At 40.1% G+C, this 23,292-nt stretch overlaps 1 protein-coding gene across 1 annotated transcript in view; it reads left to right on the forward strand.

Moving 5' to 3' along the window:
* Nucleotides 1-23,292, forward strand: part of CLASP1 (cytoplasmic linker associated protein 1) — a 169,679-nt gene that overhangs the window by 121,794 nt on the left and 24,593 nt on the right. The window contains exons 25-31 of the mRNA XM_009887324.1: nt 1,116-1,179; nt 1,777-1,779; nt 2,774-2,937; nt 3,860-3,938; nt 4,875-5,018; nt 17,324-17,467; nt 18,717-18,823. Of these exons, the coding sequence (XP_009885626.1) occupies nt 1,116-1,179; nt 1,777-1,779; nt 2,774-2,937; nt 3,860-3,938; nt 4,875-5,018; nt 17,324-17,467; nt 18,717-18,823 (705 nt within the window). The remainder of the gene's footprint in view (nt 1-1,115; nt 1,180-1,776; nt 1,780-2,773; nt 2,938-3,859; nt 3,939-4,874; nt 5,019-17,323; nt 17,468-18,716; nt 18,824-23,292) is intronic.

The raw sequence follows: 23,292 nt of genomic DNA on the forward strand, positions 1-23,292 counted from the left end.
TCGATCAACACCCCCAGGTCCTTTTCTGCCAGGCAGCTTTCCAACCACTCTTCCCCAAGCCTGTAGCGCTGCATGGGCTTGTTGTGACCCACGTACAGGACCCAGCACTTGGCCTTGTTAAACCTCATACCATTGGCCTTGACCTATCGATCTAGCTTGTCCGGATCCCTCTGTAGAGCCATCCCACCCTCAAGCAGATCAACACTGGCCCTAATTTTGCTCTGGTTTTGTTTTCACAGTAAACAAGCAAAACTTTTGCATTCTTTGGCAGTTTGCCTTGCAGGAAAACTAAGGTGTATTTTTAAATACATTGCAAAAAAGAGCTTTGGCACCAAACAGTTCTGCATTTGACTCTAACTCAATGTCCTACAAAAAGGACCCATACATAATTCTTTTTTCACCTGGCATAAAACCAGCATTACAGAGCACCTAATAATCCCTTACTAATAGGAACTTAGATTGTGCCTAGATTTATTATTTTCTGATTTACTAGGTATCCCGCTTGTTAATCTGTCTTCCATTTCTATATTTTTTTCTTCTTCAATGTGCCTGCTCTCAGACTCAGGAGTCAGTTCTAGTATCTGTTAATACTGTCTGATTCTAGACTGATTTTACTGAAGCAACTGAGAATTTAGGCCAAAATATTTATGATTGCTGTATACCCAAACAGTATGAAAGTTCTGAATTTACTTGAAAATTTGAATTCCCTGACACAAAGCAGACTTGAGAAACCTATTCCTAGGCTGCAAAAGACCCGTATTTCAGTGAGTCAGTGACCTTGGTGCAGGAAGAAGGTAAATACCTCCCAAATGTGCACATTTTGAGTCATCTTCTACAATCCAGAATATAGAAGAAAATAGGCAGCAGAAAATACAGCTGTCTGGCTTCTGATTTAAAAAAAAAAAGTTTGTTAGATTTCTTAATGTAAGACTTCTGATCCCAGCAGTTAAACTGGAATGCCAGTTAAGGCTTTGCCTTGATACAGAGTTTTCAAAGTGTGACTTAAGTGACATTTAAATAAAGACGGCTAGATTTTTCAGCTGTTAATATTTACTAGTTTTTTTGCTGCAAGTAGAGCTTTAGCATTAATACCATGTTTTATTTATGTATTTTAGCCGAGTGGAGTTAAAAAGGCTATGTGAAATATTTACTCGCATGTTTGCTGACCCTCACAGCAAGGTAAGATCACAAAGACTTGGCTCGCTCTCTTACATTACCATGTGTGCACATTTGACACTGTTCCAAGAGGAATGTTTTGTATTTCTACCCCTGCCATCTGCTGGGGGAAACTGGCATTTATAAGTCTCCTTGATTTTTATCTGTTTTATAATGAAGGGATGTGTCTCAGTCTCTCTCAGGTTGCTAGGAACTGGTTACTCCGTGCTTCCCAAGGAGCAACCTAATGCCTTCCAGATGTCAGCTCCTGGAGTGAGAGGTTCAGTTTTATCTGTACTTCTCTAGGAAGTGTCTTGGTGATATACAGTAGAGTGAGTCCATGAAGGGTAGCGAGCCATAGTTCAGCGTCGTGGTCATTGGGGTTGGCGTATTGTGTACCCCTGCGACCAGCATGGAGTTTCACCAACATACTGTTCTGGGTCTCATAATTAAAGTCTTTAACATAGCCACGTTTTGTACACTGACCTTTGAAGTTAAAGGCCGTGGCATGAATTTAGAGACATCTGTTAAGAAGAAGCAGGCTAGGGAGTGGGGATGTTGGGCCCATAGGCATGTTCAGACCCAGTGGTCTTCTGCCGACAGGTAAGCAGAAGCAGGGAGAGGGTCCTTTCCTGAGGAGGATTGCTGGTTGAAGGCAACCAGTAATTGCCAGGTAAAAACATCTGCTGTTGGGTTAAATACAGTTTGAGAAAGAATAAGCTGTATGAATACTTGTGTTTCAGACCACTTGGTAAACCAGTTTTAATAAACGCTGGTCAGGTGGAAAATACCTGGACAGGCAGAGTCGCCTGTCACAGGTCTTGCTCAAAGTTTGCATTTTTGGCTGTAATTATAGTCTGGACTAGCTGTCCCACAGGCCTGGCTGAGTGTGGCAGTTCCTGCCTTTTAAGGTCTTAATGTTTTGGTCCTCAAAGGTTCAGTACGTGTTGTGGAAAGGGTGAAGGTGTAGGTATTGGTTTGCAAAATATTTCCAATTTCTGAGTAAGGTGAGGGTTTATTGTACACTGGACTCAAGTACGTCCTCTGTGGCAGCGGCGTCATCTGCACTGCTTTTATGGAATTACTGAGACAAACTTATTAGTTGTGGTGTTAAACATATGTAAACTTTGTTACATGTAAACATGTATAAATGTGTTACTTTCATGAGTGAGGAGACTGGATCTGGTCCAAGGTATATAATGTTTTAAGTAGCTCTCCTGAGGAGAGATTGTGTTTTAAGAAAATGTAAACCTTCAATGAATGCATCTTTTATCTGTTGACAAACTGCATCTGAACAACCAGCCTTGAATCACTATGTGTGCTAACGAGTGGTTTGTTTTGTTGCATGGCCTGCTTTGCCGTGGAATTCACAACAGAGAGTAAGTGTATTCTACCCCCTTCCTTCATTCGTTTCATGTGGTGTTTTAATACAACACATTTTAGATGTGTCTTGTCTGATTTTTTTTTTTTTCTCAGACCAATGTAGTCACTAAAATTATTCATTCATTAAACTGTCTGTAACAAAATCATCTTGAAATTCAGACTGTAAATCCCTCCCCTTCGATTATTTTTATTTAAAGCAGCGCATTCCTTTTTGTGACACTTGTTTTGTTTGTAGGTCTTCAGCATGTTTCTGGAAACCCTGGTTGATTTCATCATCATTCATAAAGATGACTTGCAAGATTGGCTTTTTGTTCTCCTGACCCAGTTGCTAAAGAAAATGGGAGCAGATTTGCTGGGGTCTGTGCAGGCAAAAGTTCAAAAAGCCCTGGATGTCACCAGGTAGAGTACTCAGATGGCAAATGTTATGGAGTTTTTTTTTTTCAAGATTACAGGAAGGGATCTGATGATCATTCAATAAACCCAGTAGTGCCATATATTTTGAGGGCTCAATCTTGATGAATACAAGAATAAAGGAGAACAAAGTTATGTCGCAATATTTCAAGCACTGAATTAAAAAGGCCTGTCTCTTTTCTAAGTAGATAAAGCGTAACATTTAAAATGTGTAACTGATTTAATTTTGTTAACTTAGGGGTGTGGTGTGCATGTGGTTTGATATAAATTTTCTTTTTTTATTATATATTTGCAGTATTTAGAATATGAATGGTGCTTGACCACAAAATTCAGAGCATCTTTCATGTGTTCAAACAGCAAATAATGGTAATGTCAGGATAAGACCTTGAATGCCACTGCGATGTGCACGCCAATTCTATACTCAACGTCCTTTTCTAAGCATGTCCAGCACAGGACACTTTTGCTGTTCAGCTCATCTTGGAAACGGGATAATTAAGAAAGAAGTAGTAGTAATCCAGGAGAAAATAGGATAGAGGAGGGGAAAAAGAGGAGAGAAATCAAAATCACGTATGAACTCTGAGGAAAAGATGAACCAGTCTCCTACTACAGATAAGGAAACAAAGCATAGCCTGAAATGAAGAAGGAAAGGACAGGTGTGCCAAAAGCTGCATAGGCATACAGAGAACAGATAGAGTAACAGTGTACAAAGGTATTGATTTAGCAGGTTTTGGTCGTACTAGATCAATAATCAGCTATTCTTTAAACTGGGAGTTTCTGTGGTTGATGGTAAAGTTAAGGAGAAAAGCATGATCGGTGCTGAAATCTGTTGTGTAAGCTTTAATGTATCAAGTTAATTTAGTCCTGAAAATTTATGTTGCATTATGTTTTTGCCTTTGTTTTCTTTGGACAGGGATTCTTTCCCGTTTGATCAACAATTTAACATTTTGATGAGGTTTATTGTAGATCAGACCCAAACACCAAACCTGAAGGTCAGTATCAAAAGCCTTTTCACTAAAGCATCAACATGGTTGTCTTAGCTTGCCACGTCAGTCATACCCTAAAGCCTAGAACTCACAATAATTTAACTAATTGTAAGTACGGGCATGTTATAGGAATGATATTGGCAACTTTGATTAACTCTCTTGTTTTTTATTTTAATAAATCTAAATATCTTTAAAATAGGACCCTGTGACTCATCACAAGTCAATAAGAGTTGGGCTTTAGGGACACTGCGACATATTAAAGTTAAGACATGGAAAATTCCTCTTCACCCTGGTTTTGGTGGGAAGAAAACCTGTCTGTGCAGGACAGAAGGGACCAGACCCATTCTGAACCACTGGGAAGTTGGCACCATAGGCACACCTTATGTGCTCATTGCACAGATCAGACATAGCAAGTGTAGGGTTTGGAGGAAAAAAAAACCACGGGAGCTGTCTGTTACTGAATCCTCCCATGGGGATACTGTTGTGCAGACTGTTTCTCAGGAGGTTGCTCTTTCAAGGCTAGAGGAACACTGTAAACTCTGGAAGTCATACACATTTATCTTCCAGAGACAGGAATATACAGGATGCCAAATGACTTGAGTGTTCGTTCTTCAATTTCCCAAATTTTGGATCTTTTGAGACTCCAGCATCAGGCATTTGCTTTGAGACTAAAAGCTGTGGCTTAGCATCTGGGACAATAACCACTAGTGGAAACACACGCAGACATATGTATTTCAAGCCAGTTCAGATATACCATTCCAGATTCTTACTACACAAAATTTATCTGGGTAGAAAGTCGCTCTTGATTTTTGAAACATGACAGGGATGTTTTCCCCCCTATGTGACATAGGTCTATTCAATCTGTAAGTGGTATCTGTTTATTATGGGATAAATCCATCTTTGCCAGCTCATGAGATTAACAAATCCCTTTTCACTTCTCAGGTAAAAGTTGCTATCCTGAAGTATATTGAGTCCTTGGCAAGACAGATGGATCCAACAGACTTTGTGAACTCCAGTGAGACAAGACTTGCTGTATCTAGAATTATAACTTGGACAACAGAACCAAAGAGCTCAGATGTGAGAAAGGTAAGCCAGGATGATGAAGCATTTGCAGTAATGAATTTCTTCAAAAAAAACCCAACGCCACCCCTAAATAACCAAACCCAACAAATAACGGTCATAAAGGTAATGAAAAAAATCAGTGGTTAGATTCTGATTTTAAAAAAAAAAGGATTTTACGTACCTTACTGTCCAAATCAAATTGCGAATTTGCATTTCTTCATATATTTTTTTCTAGTAGGTACTTAGCCATGTGACCGTAATTACTATTACTGTGCAAAAAGAGATCGTATTTTGAAAATTTATTTTTTCTCTATCAGTCTGTAAATATCTCTAGAGTTTTTTTTATTTAGATGAAGGCCCTGTGCTTTGTAGACTCGAATGAAATCTGGCATGACTTCTGTGTTATAATATTGTTAAAAGAAAGTAAACAGATCAGTAAGCTGCCAGGGGCTCTCAACTCTTTCCTTTTAAGAGCTGTGTGTTTATCTCAACCTGGAAAAAGTTGACACAATTAGGTCAGGCCTGGGTAATACAGTTACCTTGTTTTTTATCTTGCTATAGATGCAAGTGTCAGGCAATCTCAAATGGGGCAGATAGTGATACTCATCTCTCCCAAGAGAAAAGTGAGACTTGCTTTTATGTAGCTGGCATCTGTAACACAATTCAAAATTACCTTCTCTTTTCATTCCAAATGTAGAAATAAATTTTAGGAGGAGTTAAAGGCTTTGAGATGTACTTGGATTTAAAAAAAACCCAAACTTCAGCATTTCTGAATGTAAAAATTGTACTAGATTTTCACACTCTACACGCACTTGAAATGTTGAATTAATACTGTAATAACATACTATTTTATAACTTTGGAAATAAGAAAATTATTTTTGTTATTAGTAATAGTTTGGTTCTGATGATAAGATCACTGGGTATCAAAGATGCTGCAACTGCACCATTATCTGATAGCTGACACAAGGTTTCAAAGAAGCTTTTTGGGTGCATGCTGTTTGCTTTCTGGCATACAGCTGATTGGATCTAGAGAAAAACGTCTCATCCTCTTTTCTGAAGACCTTCTGCAGAGATTATTCCCACCAATGTGACTGAAATTTGCTTTTTCAAAATAGTCTGCCTCAGAAAAAAAGAGTGACTTTAAATCCTGGCCTTAGATCTGGAATATGCATTTCCATTTTGATGCTTCTGTGTACAAAGTCAGAAAGAATTAAACAGGCAATGAAGCTGCTTCTCTGTTAGAGTTCAAGTAAACCTCAAGCAGCGTACTCTGCTGGTGGTCTGTGAGATGGAGTTGTAATTAACTGAAGTAGAAATATACATTAAAAAAGCAAAATCTCTGCATATTGCTCAGCAGAAGAAATATTCCACCATTAGGGGTCATCATTGCTGCATGCAAAATTGAGTGAAGAGTATCTGCAGCAGCTGAAAAAATTGGCTGTTAGCTCTGAAGATGTGGGGAGCAGGCATTCTCAGTGCGGTGTCCATCCTTTTATCTGTTCCAAAGATGTGCAGAGCTTCCAGTGGCCTCCACTTGAGCAGTACCTGGGCAAGTGCTTTGTGGGCTGATAAGAGATTACTGAATCTGAATTCTGTTCATTAAATCTGCATGTGACTTGGGTTTGCTTCTGATGCCTGTAGCTTTCAAATAAATTATCACACAGTTAAGCTTAGGCTACTAAAAATGAATGCCCAGGTGATCTTTATTTCATCATACTGTTGCTGTACTATGATTTTATTAAGAACATAGTACAAACCATGGGCTTTAGAAGAAACACCGCAGCAAAGACTAGTAAGCAATCATTGGCCATTATGTCTGTCAGGACTGTAGTTAACAGACTAATAAATTCGTTATGCAGTAACGAACTGGATTATCAAGGGCCAACCCAGACAGGTGAAATGTTCAGAAGAACACAAAAAATTGTCCTCCTTTTTTGGAAACTATAACCTGGAAAAAAAGTACCTTTTTTTTTATATCAAGATGATTCATTTAAGGATCAAAAGATTCTGACTTTTTGGAAGGTATTACAGTGGCCTTCAACATCTGAGGTTTTCTAAGTGCAAAGCAGACCATGCATCGTAAACATTGTCACAACCTATAAACGGGGATGGCAGTTGAGGTTATGGGGGAGAGAGAGAAGAAACAATTCAGTCTTCAAATGATCTAAGTACAACAAGAAGCCTGTAAAAAGTGTAAAATAAGGTAATTTTTCAATAGAGTCTGAATTTGAGGCCTCCAGTGCAATCAACTCTGCTCCTGCAAGCTGACAAGAGCACACTTTATTTTTTTGGTACTGAGGAGTCTTGGCTGGCACTGTCCAGTCCCTGTATACTACTGCAGCTGACTCAGTGGAACAGCGATGCCGATGCTCAACTGCTCACAGAGGCAGGGGCTCTGTTCTTACCCAGATTTGTGTTACTGAATGCTACCTTAATGCAAGTAGCATCTGTGTGTGTGACGGCCGTGCTGTTCTTTCTGGGTTTTTCCTTTGAGCAGATGCAGGTAAAACAAGGTTGCTCATGCTGTCGGTGAAGTACATAAATGACATCTGTCAGCGAGGAAAGCGTGTGGCTACTGTGTGTGCATGGCAGTTAGTCATGCAGATCTCATCCTGTGATAGCAATCAAGGGGTCTGTTCAAGAAATGGATTATATTTTCAGTTAACAGATTATCCGTTTATTACTGATCATCTGTCCGTTACTACTATTCACTATGTGTTTTGGTCATGGAGGTCCTAGCCCCACCGTGCTGAAAAATAGAACAAAAAGTGTCATTTAGTCCAAAAACCTTTTCAAACTGAATGACACACCTTTATTAATAAACCTCGCATATTCTTATGATGACTACTTAAGCACACTCAATGAGCACACTTAACCTGTCTGACACCTGACTTGAACTACAGATCGTGTTTTATAACTAGTGAAATCAGAACGAAACTTAGTCAAAGGAAATGCTGTTGTGCATAAAACAGTTTATGTTCTTGTAGGGAATGATATCTGTAACTAAACATAAGCTCTGTTATCACAAGAAAAACATGATGTACTTTGAGGAACATACAGTTGATTTTACAGAGTGTCATTGACAAAGTGCCATGATTCCCTCTTGGGGCAGAAATCATTTAAGCTGCTGATATTAGCAGTGAACTATGTACAGTCAAAATTATTGTAAAGCTTTATGTTTAAAATAAGGTGATCTGCAGTGTGTTACAGGTAAATATTTGTCTTGTTTTAAAGGTTGTTAATACTTATGGGTGTTTACCCTGCATTCAAGTTAAGATTTACTTCCTGCAAGCAGAGCTAGAAGAAAGGTGAAAGACATTTGTCGTCTGTGCTGAACAAAAGCCATTGGGTAGGAACAGGTCACGCAGCATTGCGTGGAGACCTGGATGGGATGTGGTTCCAGTGCAAGGAGAGCACCTGTTGGTAATTTCCACACCTACAACCCGCTGGCTGCTTTTCCCCCAGGCAGAACATATCAATGGGCAGGGCACGGATCGGGATTCCAGACAACTGAGTTCTAATTTTGGTTGCAGTAGCATCTAACCTTGTGTGATGCACTTGACTTTCCTCTGCTTTGGCTTGTTCCTCTGTGTAACGGGGTGTTAATTCTGATTTTATTTTCCAGAGGGGAAAAAAAAAAATGTTTAGGATCCGATGAAATCATTTTACAAATGTCACTTAATTACCACATAGGAAAGTAACACAATGACAATGCAAATACTGTGATCGCTGCTCTGAGGACATTAAGTCAGTAACTTCACCATGTTATCACTAATATTGCCAGCCAAGTTGTTATGCAATCCTTACGCAGGTAAAGTGCTTATTGAATTTGGATGACAGGCTTGGGCTCTGTGTGGGAAAATACTTTCATGTTGGAAAAGAGCCATCAGTTTGAGAACGGAAGTGAGAATGAGACTTTTGATTTGACTCTGGACAAAGCCTAAAGAACCTTCATGTCCAAGGCTCAGGTGAATGGAAACTTTTATTAAATATGAGTGCTCAGCATTTGAGGGGGTGGAGTCATCTGTGCGGGCATGCAGGAGCTTAGCATTCAGGGGGAGCTTGTACAGGCTGAAGGGCAACAAGACCTGAGGTGAAGGGCCAGTGACATTGGCTACTGTCTTCTCGATCAGCCAAGCTCTGGTCTTAACAATTAATAACAAGATCTGTACTACTGCCTGATCGTCATTTGGGATCGTCGTCTTCTCAGGGAAGAAGAAATTTTTCCTTTGTTCCAGATATCCTGACTGACTTCTCTGTTGAAACATTCCTACAGTAGTTTTATTTTACAAGCCTGAATGCATTTTTACATGTTATTGGCAGCCTTGTGTCACGTGTACATCATGTTCTTCCACTTACGCAACCGGGAAAACTTTTTTTTTCAACGGTCCCACTCGTTACTGAGTTTGGCCAAGCTGCCCTTCAATACAGACAGTGGGTGGGACTTGGTAAGGAACTAGAACCACTGCAATGAATCAAAAAGCCCGGGGGGAGTGCTTGTATTACTGTGATTTGCGTGAAGATGGAGCCCCCCTCAGACTGCCTAGGGGTAGGGCCCTCCTTGGATCAGCACCACTGGTTTGTAGGTGAAGTCCAGAGGTGTCCAAAGAAAACAAGTTTGGGATCGGCTTTTTTCCTAAAACTGCTTAATTGAGAAACTGTTTCTGAATTATACTGGAAGATGAGGAAGATTTCAGAGAGAAAACTGGAGGTCAAAAAATTCTTCATATGCTCAAACAGGCAATGAACTTGGATTTACTTCTTCAACTAGTAGTCCTAGATGTCGTTTCTTGAGAAATATTGTTGTTGTCACTTTGATAAGGAAATCACATCAATCAATAAAGCCCAGAGCAATTTTGGATAAAATGTTGCTGTGATGTCCGTAGGAGGACCAGTGATGGACAGGAAAGCAAACACTGCTACGAAAATGAAATTGGGCTCCTTTGCAATGTGATGCCATGAGAGCTCTCGAATCTCTCCTGGAGCTTTAATTTTCCATCTAGCATCAGGCTGATTTGAGTGACTCTGGGACAGAAGCTTCACTGTAAAAGCACTCCCAAAGGCTCTTAGTGAGCTGAAGTGGCATCGTTCATCTTTACTGGTGTTGGGCAGTAAACACTGTTGGTAATGGCCTATTGCAGTGGCAAAGAGGATGTTTGCAAAAATATTGTTGAATGGCAAATAATTTTAATATTCCCCAGTTGGAGGCCTTTGCCTTTCTGGGTCAGAGGTTTCTCTAGCACTATTGCAATATTCCGACACCAGATTTGTGCATCTCATGCACTCCATGAAGAGCCAAGTTGCCAGAGAACCAGGCTTTAGCATTTCATTTCAGGCTTATGGAGCCTGCAATAGAACTACGTCCATACTGCTGAGGTCAACCTTTTAGCCAAAGGATATTCCTAAAGTAGTCAAACTCGGCGTAAATGCACAGAGGAATTCCTTTCAGGCATTTAAACGTAGTCAGTGTTAGGAAAAATAGTGTAATACATCAAAAAGGGCACCTGGTGGACTTCAGTGTTGACTTGATTTAATACTATTAGAACAAAAAGGATCTCTGTGTCCTAGCTGTGTTTCCAAAATAGTAGCTGTCATTTTCTGTTTGTTTTGAATTTGGTGCCAAAGAGCTATGAGAGGCCAAATGTTTTTAGTGTACGCAGTGTAAGGAAAATGGGTTTTCCCAACATTAGTGGCCAGAAAATCATCACATGCTTGTTGGAAACATGGTGCTGGGGTAGATTTCCTGAAAATTAATCTCTTCTGAGTATCCTTTGAGTTGAAAGCAGTTTGTAATATAAGCACATTTTCTCAGTTTGCTTAAAACAGTAAGAGCTAGTGCATGATATGGGGTAAGAAATTGTTACCCAGAATGTGTATACTCATGCTTATATTATGTGTCTATGCATAATATGTTTATATACATACATACAAACCTACACAGGTGTAAGTGATGTGCCTATTTTGAACATTGAGACTAGAGGTGATACTTATTTGAGCCATCCAATAAATAGACCATAGGTTGTTTTCTCTGCACTGTGATGGATGTTTGCCATGCTTATTCTAGCGTTTTGAAACTCCATGTAAAGTGCATGTTTCTATTACAAACCATATCTTACTTCAGTAGCTTATCTATTTTTTTTTTAGCTTCTGCGTGGAAACCTTCCCCTCAGAATTTGGACTTATATCATGCCAGGTTTATAACAGAAGTTTCTCAGTTGTTGAAGAAATGTAATCATTGTTTCTAGTCCTGAAACCTTTTTTGGCAACAAATGCCATTTTGTAAGGAGCAAAGTTACTCAGAGTAGCCTTCATCAGCTTGACTTCTCGGCTAACATTTGGCTATCCAGAAATAATGAATGTCTTTGCTGTGCCCAAGTCACAAAACAACAGCACACATGAGGAGTCGTAATCCATTATAGAACAGTAATCTGAATATGTGATGATTCAGTGCTGCATAGTTTTCGCTGGCACTTGTTGGAGATGCCTTTGACACATGTAATGCAACCATCCATGACTTGTAAAAGTGTTTCATGATATATTAACTGTGTGCTGTATATAAAACACAATAGCAATGTGGATTTAATCTGTATGTGAATTCTGTATTTAAATCTGTTAAACAAATTCTTCCTTTTCAGGATGTAGATGTAAACAGCATATTCTAATAGAAGTCTTTTGGGAAAACCGTGTATTTAAAAACTTGTGCTCAAGCTAACGTGCTTGGATTATGTACGAACCGATGAAGCCATTGTGCTTCATATTACCATGTCAGTAACGTGGTTGTCCATATTCATCTGGTTCCAGACCTGAAAAAGAAACAAGCAGGAGGTTTGGTTTGGTAGATAGTTTGTAGCTTAGTACCAGCTAACACGTAATTGTCTGCTGGAAAGTACACTCAAATAACACATTCTTTAGAGCCTGCAAACACTCTCAGTAGATGTGAATTAACTCATTTAACATCAGCTATGCTCACTGGAAAATCAAAGCGTGGCCCTATGCCAATGTGTGCTAATACAAGCTGCCTAATGTCTCACTGCTGCCTCTCGACCTCAGTGGATCTATATTTGATCTGCAGTTTAGTATAAGCCAAAGTGCCATGAGAGAGAGCGCTTCTTTGTTCCAGTGTGCCTTAAGTTGTTAAAATCATATTTGCCTTAGACTGGATGATGAAATGAACGATATACAGAGACTATGATTATGTTTGTCAAAAGTGAGTAGATGTTAGTGTGGATCTTCCCCAGCCCAATCGCATGATAAAAGGCATTTGTAGACCGTGTTGGTCTATCAGACTGATGCCTGGACTGGAGTCAGGAGTTTGCAAGTTTTTAACTGCTTCTTCCTCTGAACCTAGAGATGTCTGTGAGGATAGGTGCAGGCAGATGCAAGCACCTATTCCCCTACTCCTGGCTGGCTAGATTCACGTGTCATCTCCATGCAGCACTGCCTAGGCTTTACACCTCAGCAGAGGTTTTTACGTGGCTATGGAGGCCATCAGGAGGTTGCCAAAGCAAAGCCTTGTAGGAGAACTAAGGGATGATCTGTAAGCCTGGGAGTTGTGGCCGACTTTAATTTTGAGCCAGCGCTGCCCTCTGCTGAAAGGAATGCTCTTCTGGTTAACTCTAACATTAATCTTTTTGTTACTTGAAATTTAGCAGGCAGCTGATTAAAACTCATCTGTGAAAAGATAGCATGTGTACTGTTTAGATGATTTAGTTGAAATCTATGCTTTCGCTAAATAATATCAACTTCCCTGTTTGTCAAACCCAGACCATGCATAGTTGGGTGGGTGAGGATTTGCCAGCTAGGACAACTACAGCTTCCTCAGGCCCCGGTGAAGGAAACTTGGAAGAGAAATGTAAACAGGTAGACTAAAAGCTGTGTGCACTAATCACGCTAATCTTGTTTGCAGTCTCAACTCAACTGTCTAGCTGTGTAAAGAGACCTTGACTGGCGGCCTGAAAAAAGTGCGTCTGTCTGTGAAGTAATTTTTTGGCTTTGGTGTGCTTTTATGTTAACTTTCTTGTTGTAGTCCCTCATAAGCAATCAGGGTACGAGGTCCTCTCCTTTTACAGAGCTGCCAGTGTTGTGAGCCCATTGCCAACAGAAGTTTGAGTAACTTGAAAACTGCTTTTGTATAGCTCGTGCAACTAGCTGGTTATTCGGCTTGGTCTATTGGACCAGTGATAGCAGCAATCATAAGGCAGGTGCTTTTATTAAGTTTAGGTCACTGACCACATTTCCTCTCTAAAAACCAATGGATTTTTCCAGTTAGCCTTGATCTTTTTGCTTAATCAGCCCAAACCATTTCAAAGAGACTTTATTATAATTCAGCCAAGTTGCAGAGGTTTCCGATTTTGATAAATCTGGCCAACACTCACTGTCTAGGTGAAAACAAAAAACCAGAAGATGCTAAAGCATTTGTGTTCCTTTAGCAGCTGATACTGCTGGACAGCATGAATTGCACTGACCTAAGGCTGAAACTTTGAGAGCTGCTACTGGCTTGTGGAACCTGATCCCTCGCTGCATTGTTATAAGGAAAATAATGAAGTTACATAAGTGATCCTTTGCAAATGATTCAAGAGCCTGACGTGGAGCCAGGCCCCCTCACTAGCATAGTCAGGCTCTGAAGTCACTGGAGTTCTTCCAGCTCAAGCCAGCAGAGAACTGCTTCATTAAGATTAGATAATCTGTAGGGTCTATGTTATATGTCACTGAAAGGAGATGGATTAGTGTTCCACACTAATGGTACAGGGACACAAAGGCAAGGGAAAATTCAGATATTGAGCTTTCTTCAAACTATATATCATCAAGCACGGGAGTTGCATGGAGAATGTTTGCACACTGTGTACAGGAGAATAAGTTTTTTATTGCTTGTTTTAAATTTATCTACTCCTTGAGTAATGTAATGGAAAAAGGGCCAAGATTTTCAGAAATGAGCAGTGATTCTGGGATTATGACAATGTCCCCTGGTTTGTCACAAGCTGAAAATCCACAGATTTAAAACTTTTAGAAACATTATCTGTAAAATATGCCCTTTTGCTAGATAAATGTATGCTAGATAAATTAAACTTAGAGGATTATCAAGTGTGTCCAGATCTAACTATTAGACAGGCGTAGAAATGCTGCTCCTGATGCTCTTTGTTACTGAAATAAAATTAACTGTATTAAACTGGCAAGTATTAGAAGAGTGAAACTTGGAGCGTGTTATAAATGTGATTTCAACCTAGTGTGGACCTTCTAGCTTTTGTGGTCAGTGGTAACAGTGTTCTCGACTTTATGGTAGCTAGGACCAAGATCTTGGTGTGTTAAATTTTAGGTAGGAAATCACGGCAAACTTTCCAATAATGCCTTTTGCTTGAAATTAACTGAGAAGTGCAGTTGGATGGGAAAGGACTATTTAAAAAGAAAACAGCCAGGGTTAACCCATGTATCTCCAGTGTTGTTTTTGAGAGCTTTACTGGAGCACCACTCCCAGGCTGTAGTAGTACTTGGCTTTATTTCAAAAAGCATAGACTATAGGTCTGCTTTCTTTCAGGCCACATAAGATTGTAAGCATTGTCAGCGCTTTGTCACTCAAAGTGCAGTGACCTATTTGCAGGTAACAGCAAAGTTACTGAAGAGCACCGGGTACACAGAATACTGGCAGACACTCCTAAAAACAAGCTGTATTTTGTGCAGAGAGGGAGGGTGGACACAGTCCTGTTTTCATTAAAGCCAAAACAAAAAAAGAGGAACAAAATTGAAGTGACTTCTGGGAGCTGAAACTTCTCTCAGATCCTCCTGTAGCACAATATCTGTGCTATCACTGTTTGTGTGTCAGGGTTAAACTGTACCAGTTGGGTAACTCTCTGCTTCAAAGTGAAGCCACAGAATCACAAAATCCCTTGAGGAGCTTTGGTGAAGATTTTGCTCAGATCCGTGAGATGCATCTTCGACCTCTCTGGCACCCAAGACAGGTACCTCTAGAATGTCATATCGTAGAGTGTGTTTGCTCTTGTGCCGGTTTTGCTCTGATTACTTAGGAGGTCTCCAAGGATGACCTTATTTCTAACCTGTCAATGAGAGAGATGTGGGACAAAGTAATCTGAAATCCTTTCCCACCTCACTGTGCCTTGGGCAGCTCCTGACTTACCAGTTGATATCTCCAGATAGTCAAGTCTCTGAGCAATCTCTCAACCTGGGAACTTTGTTGATAATTTTCCTGTTTGTTTTATTATGAGATCTGCTTGTTCTGTCCTAGAAGATCTGCATGTCCACTTCCTAACCACCTGGGATATGCATGCCATTCACAAACGGGAATGAATTTTGGCATGACTTGTAACTTTGCATTCAGCTCAACGTACTCATTTTTTTTTCTGAGATCTCTTGTTTGCAGTAATATTTTTATTACAGAAAATGCTATGCTGGTGAAAATTTAAATGTTCTTGGATCAAAATGGACAGAAATACACATCCCTGTTGGATACCAGGCAGGCTTCATGGCAGAGTTGCCCAAAACCTCAGGTCAGAGAAGGGTAGAGTATGGAGTTAAAGCCATGGGGAAAAGTATCTCCCCACTTCTTTCATCCTTAGACTTTTAGTGCAAAGTGAATAATGACATACTGTGTTTCTGTTGAAGTCAGTGAGAGTTTTGGCAGGAGGCAGCATGATCCATCTGGAATGAAGAGTCTGAAGACCCATTGCTCACTGCAGTCCTTGGAAGCCCGTTGAGGGTTGTGTGCCTCAGTTTCTTTGTTGGCCATATGGAAAGGATGTTATTTACCAAACTTTCGTGGATGGAGAATGTTTTGATATACAAAGCTGTGTTACTGCAAATTGGGTTTGATGAGCAGAAGGAACAGTATGGCTTGAATTGCAGTTTGAACAATGCGACTGTAACGATGAGGTACTTTGATTCCCCTCCAATATGAAAGGGGTTTTGTGCACCCAAGTTCATTATCTGCTAAAGGATTCCACTTCACAGGGAACTGCAGATACGCTTAATTACTGCAACTTTACAAACACATTACTAAGGACTCCTCCTTTGAATTGATGAGAACAATGATGTACTGTTATTGCCACAGCAGTAAATTATATTTTTACCCGCTTTAAAGTTCTTTTTCACTTTTAGGAAGTTTTAGAAAGTTCTCAAAAGGGTCAGACACAAATGTCTGCTCTTCCTAAGTCTGTACGTAGCTGTTCCAAAGTAAGAGCATGGGTGGCTTTGCTTCTTACTGAGCCTAAGCCACTGCTTTTTATCCAATATGTATGCAGGAGATTGGTGTGTCAATGGCTACACCCCCATTGGAGAAGGTGATGCTGCAGGCCATCAGAGGTCCTTCATTGTTGCTCTAATTTTATTGTTCTTTTAATCAATTTGTATATTTTTATATATTTTTCAAGGCAAAGGCCGGGGGTAAAAAAACCCACAGAATTGGTGCAATCCACATGGGTTTTATGCTGGTGAAGTCCAGTTAGTAACATGTTATGTTAATTACTTTTGCAGATCTGCACTCTGATTTATTCTGCTTCCATTCCCATTTGATTCCATTGTTTTAGTTCAGGATACGCAGAGCTGTGTATCTACGAATGGAGTTAGCAGAGATCATATTCTAGCAGCTAGCCTTCCAGGCAGATAGGGCAAACCCTGTCCAGTGAAATTAATGGTAAAATTCTCAATTGTTTTGGTGGTACCTGGTTTCACTTATTAAATTTAGGGAATCTGGTGGGGTTTAGCCGGTCCATGGATGAGAGAAAAGTGATTCTCGCCGTTCCAGTAGATCTTCCCCTTGAGACGGAGTCTTCTGTTGCTGAAACAGCCTCAGTGGTGAGACTTGTAAGGAGAGGTGGGAATAGAGAAGCAGGGATTGTCTGTTTGCTGAAACAAACTTGCTCAGATCTTTAGGAAGAGGAAGGGTTGGATGGGAAGAGAACTAGTCCCATTCACACTTAAAATAGAATGCATGGGAAATTGCAGTCCTAGATTCTTCATACTTAGCTGAGCTTCTGGTTTTGTTTGTTTCCTGTGAATTTTTGGAGTAACTTGTTCAATTGAAATATGTGTTGGACAGGATGGTGGTTAAGACTTTCTCACTAGCTGTGAATAGCTGTACACGTCACATCTGAGAAGTTAATGCTATAAATACAAAAGTATATTGTAAGCTCTAAGAACTAAGAAGTTAAGTATAGCAGTTAGCAATGACACATCACAAGGAGTGTGTCAAAAGTTTGTCTAGTACGGGAGTCATCTTTTTGAATGAAGTGCACATGGTTTACCATAAGGATCATTACCAACAGAATGCATACTCTTTTCAAAGAATAAAAACTGAATGTCTTTTCTTTCTTTCTTTTCAGGCAGCACAAATAGTCCTGATTTCTCTCTTTGAATTGAACACTCCCGAGTTTACCATGTTACTTGGTGCCTTGCCAAAAACATTCCAGGATGGTGCTACCAAGCTGCTGCACAACCACCTCAAGAACTCCAGTAACACCAGTGTGGTGAGAGGCCCTTGTCCTTGCCAACTTTACAGCCCCTAAAATAGCAGATCATTGATAAGCTATTGCAGATGTTCACTAGTATGAATTATCTGTAACTGTTGTCTTGAAGCAATATGGCAACACAGGCTTCTGTTTGCTTTTATAGGGACCATTAAAACAAAAAACTCAGTTATTTTTAAGTTTAATATAGTCATAACCAGTACAGATTAAAAAAAAATACTGAGAAGCGCATGACAGCTGGTGGGGTTTGTGCTTTTAAGTTGGTGGTGCTTTTGAAAATTCTGCCAGTAACAACCTTTTGGCTAAAACAGAGATCCTGATACCACACATTTTCTGGGCTTACCCCTACTATTGAAATCAATTTAGTAACAGATATGTTGTCTACTAAGAAGCTTGTGGGATCTTTGATGTGACCTACAAGGTGTCATCACCTTGTATAGGTGTAGTAAAGTAGTATACATCTACTACTTTATGTTTTGGTTTTACAGGAAGCTCTTACATATTTTTATTTCTCTGATGAAATACATTACTAGAGGATTTAAGCGTGCTTCTAAACATTTTTTTCCCCCAGAGCAGCAAGGATTAGGTTATTTTTTTGCTGCCTTTGCCTTCTATCTTTGCTCTTCCATAGGGACAAGTAGGTCTTTGTGTAAGCTAGAACTGCAGCATTAGGCTTCCAAGCAAATGGTCTGGATTCTCTAGTACCTTTGACTTTGTGTGACGAGAGTCAGAATTGGGAGCAATTTCTACTCATTTTGCTGTGGTATAAATGATTGTGCAGGCCAGTGGAAAAATGATAAGTTAGATTGCTTACTTATGCTTGTAACAAGCACAATAAGAATGCTTTAGACAATGCAGAAAATAGCTGCATAATTAAATTGCTAAATTGCCTGGGTAAAGGCCTGCATGCTTTGGAGCCTGGTAAATAGTGTCTGAGAAGCTGGGTAGCCTGGTGGATTGATAAACCATTTCTCTGGCAACATTGGCAACATGTTGCGTAGTTAAAATTGCAGTACTGTGGATTGTAGAAAAGTGCACATGTGCTTTCTTTTACCCTCAGAGCAGTACCTTCAAGAATGTATTAATGACTGCATGAACCATGGCAGCAGATTTTTAGGTCAAGAGCCAGAGCCAACACTGCACTAAGCTTGTCTAGCACAAAAGCAGTATTTGGACCTGTTGTTGTTGTGTGTTCCTGCCTGTGCGTTGCAACACGTTGCTAATCCCTGTCTTCCTGCTTCTGTGCCAGGGTTCCCCCAGCAATACCCTCGGTCGGACTCCTTCCCGGCACTCCAGCAGCAGAACCAGCCCCTTAACTTCACCTACCAACTGTTCCCATGGTGGACTGTCTCCAAGGTAATGTGGCAGGCTAATTAAACCACTTGCAAAATATGAAAGGATTTCAACACTGAGTGTGCATTTGCAGAATATGACTCACTTCTGAAAGCAAAAACAAGACCAAAAGTTTATAGTAGATTGCTCCAAAGAAACAGGGTTTGAACATGATGATACATGGTTGGTGATTGACTTCCTTGTTCCAGTCCTCATGTTATCTGTGTAATCTTAATGTCTTTTCTTACAATATTCATTTTCTTTCATAACTAGGCCTTCTCCAGAATCACATGTGTGGGTTCAATAAAGGTAATATTAAATGGCAGCGTTAGAAATGAGGTCTTGTTGAGGTTGCAAATATCACAAAGTATATGATGCATTCAGGTCAAGGGTTTCAGATTGTATCTATTTTTTAGATGTGCCGTTGTGATCAGTAATCCGTCTGACTGGAGTACAGTGCTTGTGGTGCTGAGAGAAGTACTGAATCTCCTGTTCCCCTCTTATGCTTTCTGAGGATGCAGAACAAGCAGAGGTGGTGATTGTTTCCATGCTGAATACCTCTCAAATCACTCTCCTGGCTGTTCACCAGCAGAAGAGTGGCCTGATCCTTTGGGCAGCATGTCTATTGCAACCAAGTGTTTTGCTGAAGCTGCAGATGGTACCCTGGAACATATTGGTCCTCTCTAAAACCTTGTATTGAGCAAACATGGACTCTTGGATGTTGGGAATGTACATGTGGCACACCATAAAAACTTAAAGCAGAGGAGATAGGAATTTAAACAGTACGCTTTGGGATATAGAAATATTGGAGGAAAGTATTAGGTTGTATTAGGAAAGTATTAGACCTGGAAAAGCTTTGATTTGTGCTGGGAAAGCTTAAAGCTGCTGCTCTTGTCTGCCTGCCTTCTCCATGGGAGGTCACTTCCCTTTGTCCATGGAAGAAAGAAGGAAACATGTTGGGTGAGGACTGCAGTTCATAGTCCAGTGTAGTAATTTACACTGAAATCTGTTGATCATCCCTGTCGTGACTTGCTAAACCCTGTCTGGAGGGATGCTTAGACGTGTGAGCTTCCACGTGTCAGGAAAAACACAGGCTTTTAGCCTTTAATGAGTAGTTACATTAATTCCAGCAGCATATAAGGAGCACATGGGGTTTCCTGAGAAAGTTTTGGATATCTAAATACATCTTTCTGACTCCTAAATCTGCTGTAATCCAAAACTAGATTAAGAGGTTGCAAGCCAAGGTCGAGTTGCCTATTACAAGGTTTTAGGTGGGTGGGGTTTGGTTGGTTGTTTTTTTGTTTTTTTTTTTTTAACAAAGGTTTCATTAATAAATTAAGTGGTAGAGTTTCAGGGGAATGGTTCCAACCATGTTGCTTCCTTTTTGACTAGTTAGAACATTGTTGCCCTGCTGAATGCTGTCATAGGAAATTATAAACTGAGATATGTCTCCCTGTGGTTATGTTGTGGCTTTGCTGGCCACGTTTGCATGTGACACTTATTTTTAAAATCCATGACCTTTTACCGTGCTTTTGGGGTTTTGCCATTGGGACACAACTGTGTTCTGCCTCTTCACTCACTGCTTTTCGATTTGTCTTTGCATTCTTCTTTCCTTTTGATGTCAGGATGGACATATCAAAATATTGATTAAAGCATTCAGCATACGCTTAATACTTTGTTGCTGTTTTCTAGCATTTTGGGTTTAGGAACTGGAGGTTTTTTTTCCCCATGTGAATTCAAGGAATAGTCAGAGAGGGCACGTAATTCCCTTTTGCCGTTAAGTTGTGAAGACCAAAACTGCCACTGATGCAGTGGGCCAGGAATTTCCTTTAGAAAACAATCGTCCCTTCAATTTTCTATGGAGTTCTTAGAGATGTTGATCCAAAAATTTAGGTGCCTTTTTAAGAAGTGCGTCCTGCTTCCTTGCTGGATTTAGTTGTTCGAGTGATGTGTAAAAGTTACCCTTCAATGATAGGTGAAGGTGGAAGCTGCTGTAAAAGCCCTTTAAAATATTCAGGGGAGAAGTTCTACTTTTTTTGGTGAGTGACCTCTGAGCAGTAACAGTAGCTGCAGATTTTTACCATTTGTAGAAAAGGCGGTGCAGGTAGTGCAGATCAGTGGCAGTAGCTTCTGATGCTCTGCTGGACTGCATCCTTGAAAATGTCTTGTGTAGCACTGTTTGAGCATGGTCCTGACTTACAGAACAAGGGAGAATTTAGCTCTGTTTCTGAAGAGTACGTGTGGTTGTCCTTCTTTCAGAAAAAAGCTTTGGAAAATGTGCTAGCAGATTACGGGAAGTAGGGTACGCTGCAGTATTGTAGTTCTTGGTATAGATGTTCCCGTGTCATGTTTCCATTACAAATGCTTGTTGTTTGCTATCCATCAGTGGTGTAAGATGTCGCTTTTCTCTGTACAAACTTAGAAAATGAGCAGACCCAACTCATTCTGATAGCAGTGTAAAAAAGATGAGGATTCCCACAGTTTCTCTGTGTAGCCCTCCTCTGAAACCAGGCTTGGCTTTACATTTTTATGGGACCATTGCTAAAGGGTTGTACTGAGGTGGTGTATGCCCATTGCTTCCTGGGCGCTCCACGTGCGTGCCCTGCTTACCTCGTCCATGCCCACATCTTGTACAGGCAGCCAGAGTGCAGTCAGTTGAAAGATTATCACCAGTTTTTAATGCCAGCTTTTGTTTTGAAGATTGTACTTCCTTCTGAATTTTGTCTTGATGCACAGATTGGAGGAGTCATATCTAGAGACGTACATGTCTTTGGGGCTGGGAAATGTGTAGAAAGGATAGTTTGGTTCTTGTAGGAATATAAAAATGCCAATAAACATCGCTACTCTCCCATATTACTAATGGTTTGTGGACAATATTTTCGATATTAATCAGCAAGGCTTCATTGATACGGACTTTCTATTGTATGTATGTATGCCATTGCCCTTAGGTCAAATTACTTCTCCCATATTATTGCCATCACAGCTGAATGCCAGATGATTGATTTTTAAATTTTGTGTGTGTGTATTTGTATGTACATGTATTTGAGGTCTCTGGATAGATTTTGAACTGGGTGATAGGTTGAACTGGAATTTGCTGATGCAAACAGCTAATTTGCCTATCCAGATGATAACATTTGCTTAACTGTCCCCCGATGTTAGTGTCTTCAGAAGGGTATCATGATTTCAGGGCCTTGAGCAGAGTCTTTCATTCTCCTGCTTTCATTTGCTCCATCCAGTTCTGCTTCATGATCACTAGAACATATCCACTGCATCTGTGAGTTACTTCTGCGTTTGTACCTGCCTTTTTTGTCTTGACAGTTTTAGTTTTTGGGGAGACAAGTTATGGAGGAAAGAGGTGTTTTCTGAAGAAGAAAACCAGGGGAGGGCACTTGGGAAGACTGAAAATAATAGGGGAAAAAAAGCCCCAGACTTCTGACTGAGAGGAAAGAATGTTTCCTGGGCAATGCTCAGATGAATGGTTTGAGTCTGTGTTGGACAGAGAAAATTTTCTGATATTTAGTAAATGGTGTAGTATGACAAAAAGCAAAATACTAAGTTGTGAAGCGCTCCAGTGAAAGAATACAGTTCCGAATGGCAAATAAACTTCTGTAAATTCAGATGTTACATTCAAATTTTGAATTTTCACCTGGAATTCTGTAGGAATACCTGAAGGAGTATCAAATGAATAGGTTTGCCCTACTCTTTCTGCCTTTATTAGTAGCCCAGAAACCTGTGTGTAGTTCCAACTATTAAAAAAAAAACAACCAAACACCAAAACCCCAAAAAACAAAACCAACCAAACAAAAAAACCCCAAAAACAAAACAAACAAACTAAAAACAAATTTAGTCCTCCAAAGATCTATGGAGGAAATGCATCAAAATAAAAGGCTAACAGTGTTATTTGGCTGTGTAAGTTTATGTGCTTGTTTTTTCTCTGGCAAGAGAAAATAGCATTAAAAATAAAATTTGACAGTTTCATTATTGAGTAAGGCAGGATATGGAAAAAGAATTAAAATAAGCCACTCACCTTATATAGTCAGGACAAGCCTGCATTGTTTGGTGGCCCGTTTGCAGGTAGGTGAGATCTGAGCTGTGAGACTTCTGATCAGCAGTCTGGGTGTCTGGTGTATTTCCGCAATAGTTGCATGTAATAGCTGTGGGTTTCGATTGCTGGTTAATGAGTGAATTTCTTGACGCCACTCTTCAGAAGAGTCTTCAACTGGTTTTGCTGCTGTTTGCACTGGAGCAATTCTTGTTTGCCGCATCTGGTCTTGCAATATCTATCACTTGTGTATACAGAAATGTGACTTTCTGAGACAGTGTACTTAAACTTAATAGAAACAAAGAGGTGTCCTGAATACTCCACCAGCTCAAGCATCTATATTCTCATTTAGAAGATAATTTTGAAAATCCATGTACCATAAAGGGAACAGGACAAAAGCAAAAGTCAGACAAATTGGAGCAGGGATGGATGTCTTGAACCAAAGGCAAGG

The sequence above is a fragment of the Charadrius vociferus genome, unplaced genomic scaffold (genome assembly GCF_000708025.1).
Source record: "Charadrius vociferus isolate BGI_N301 unplaced genomic scaffold, ASM70802v2 scaffold385, whole genome shotgun sequence".
Lineage (NCBI taxonomy): Eukaryota > Metazoa > Chordata > Aves > Charadriiformes > Charadriidae > Charadrius > Charadrius vociferus.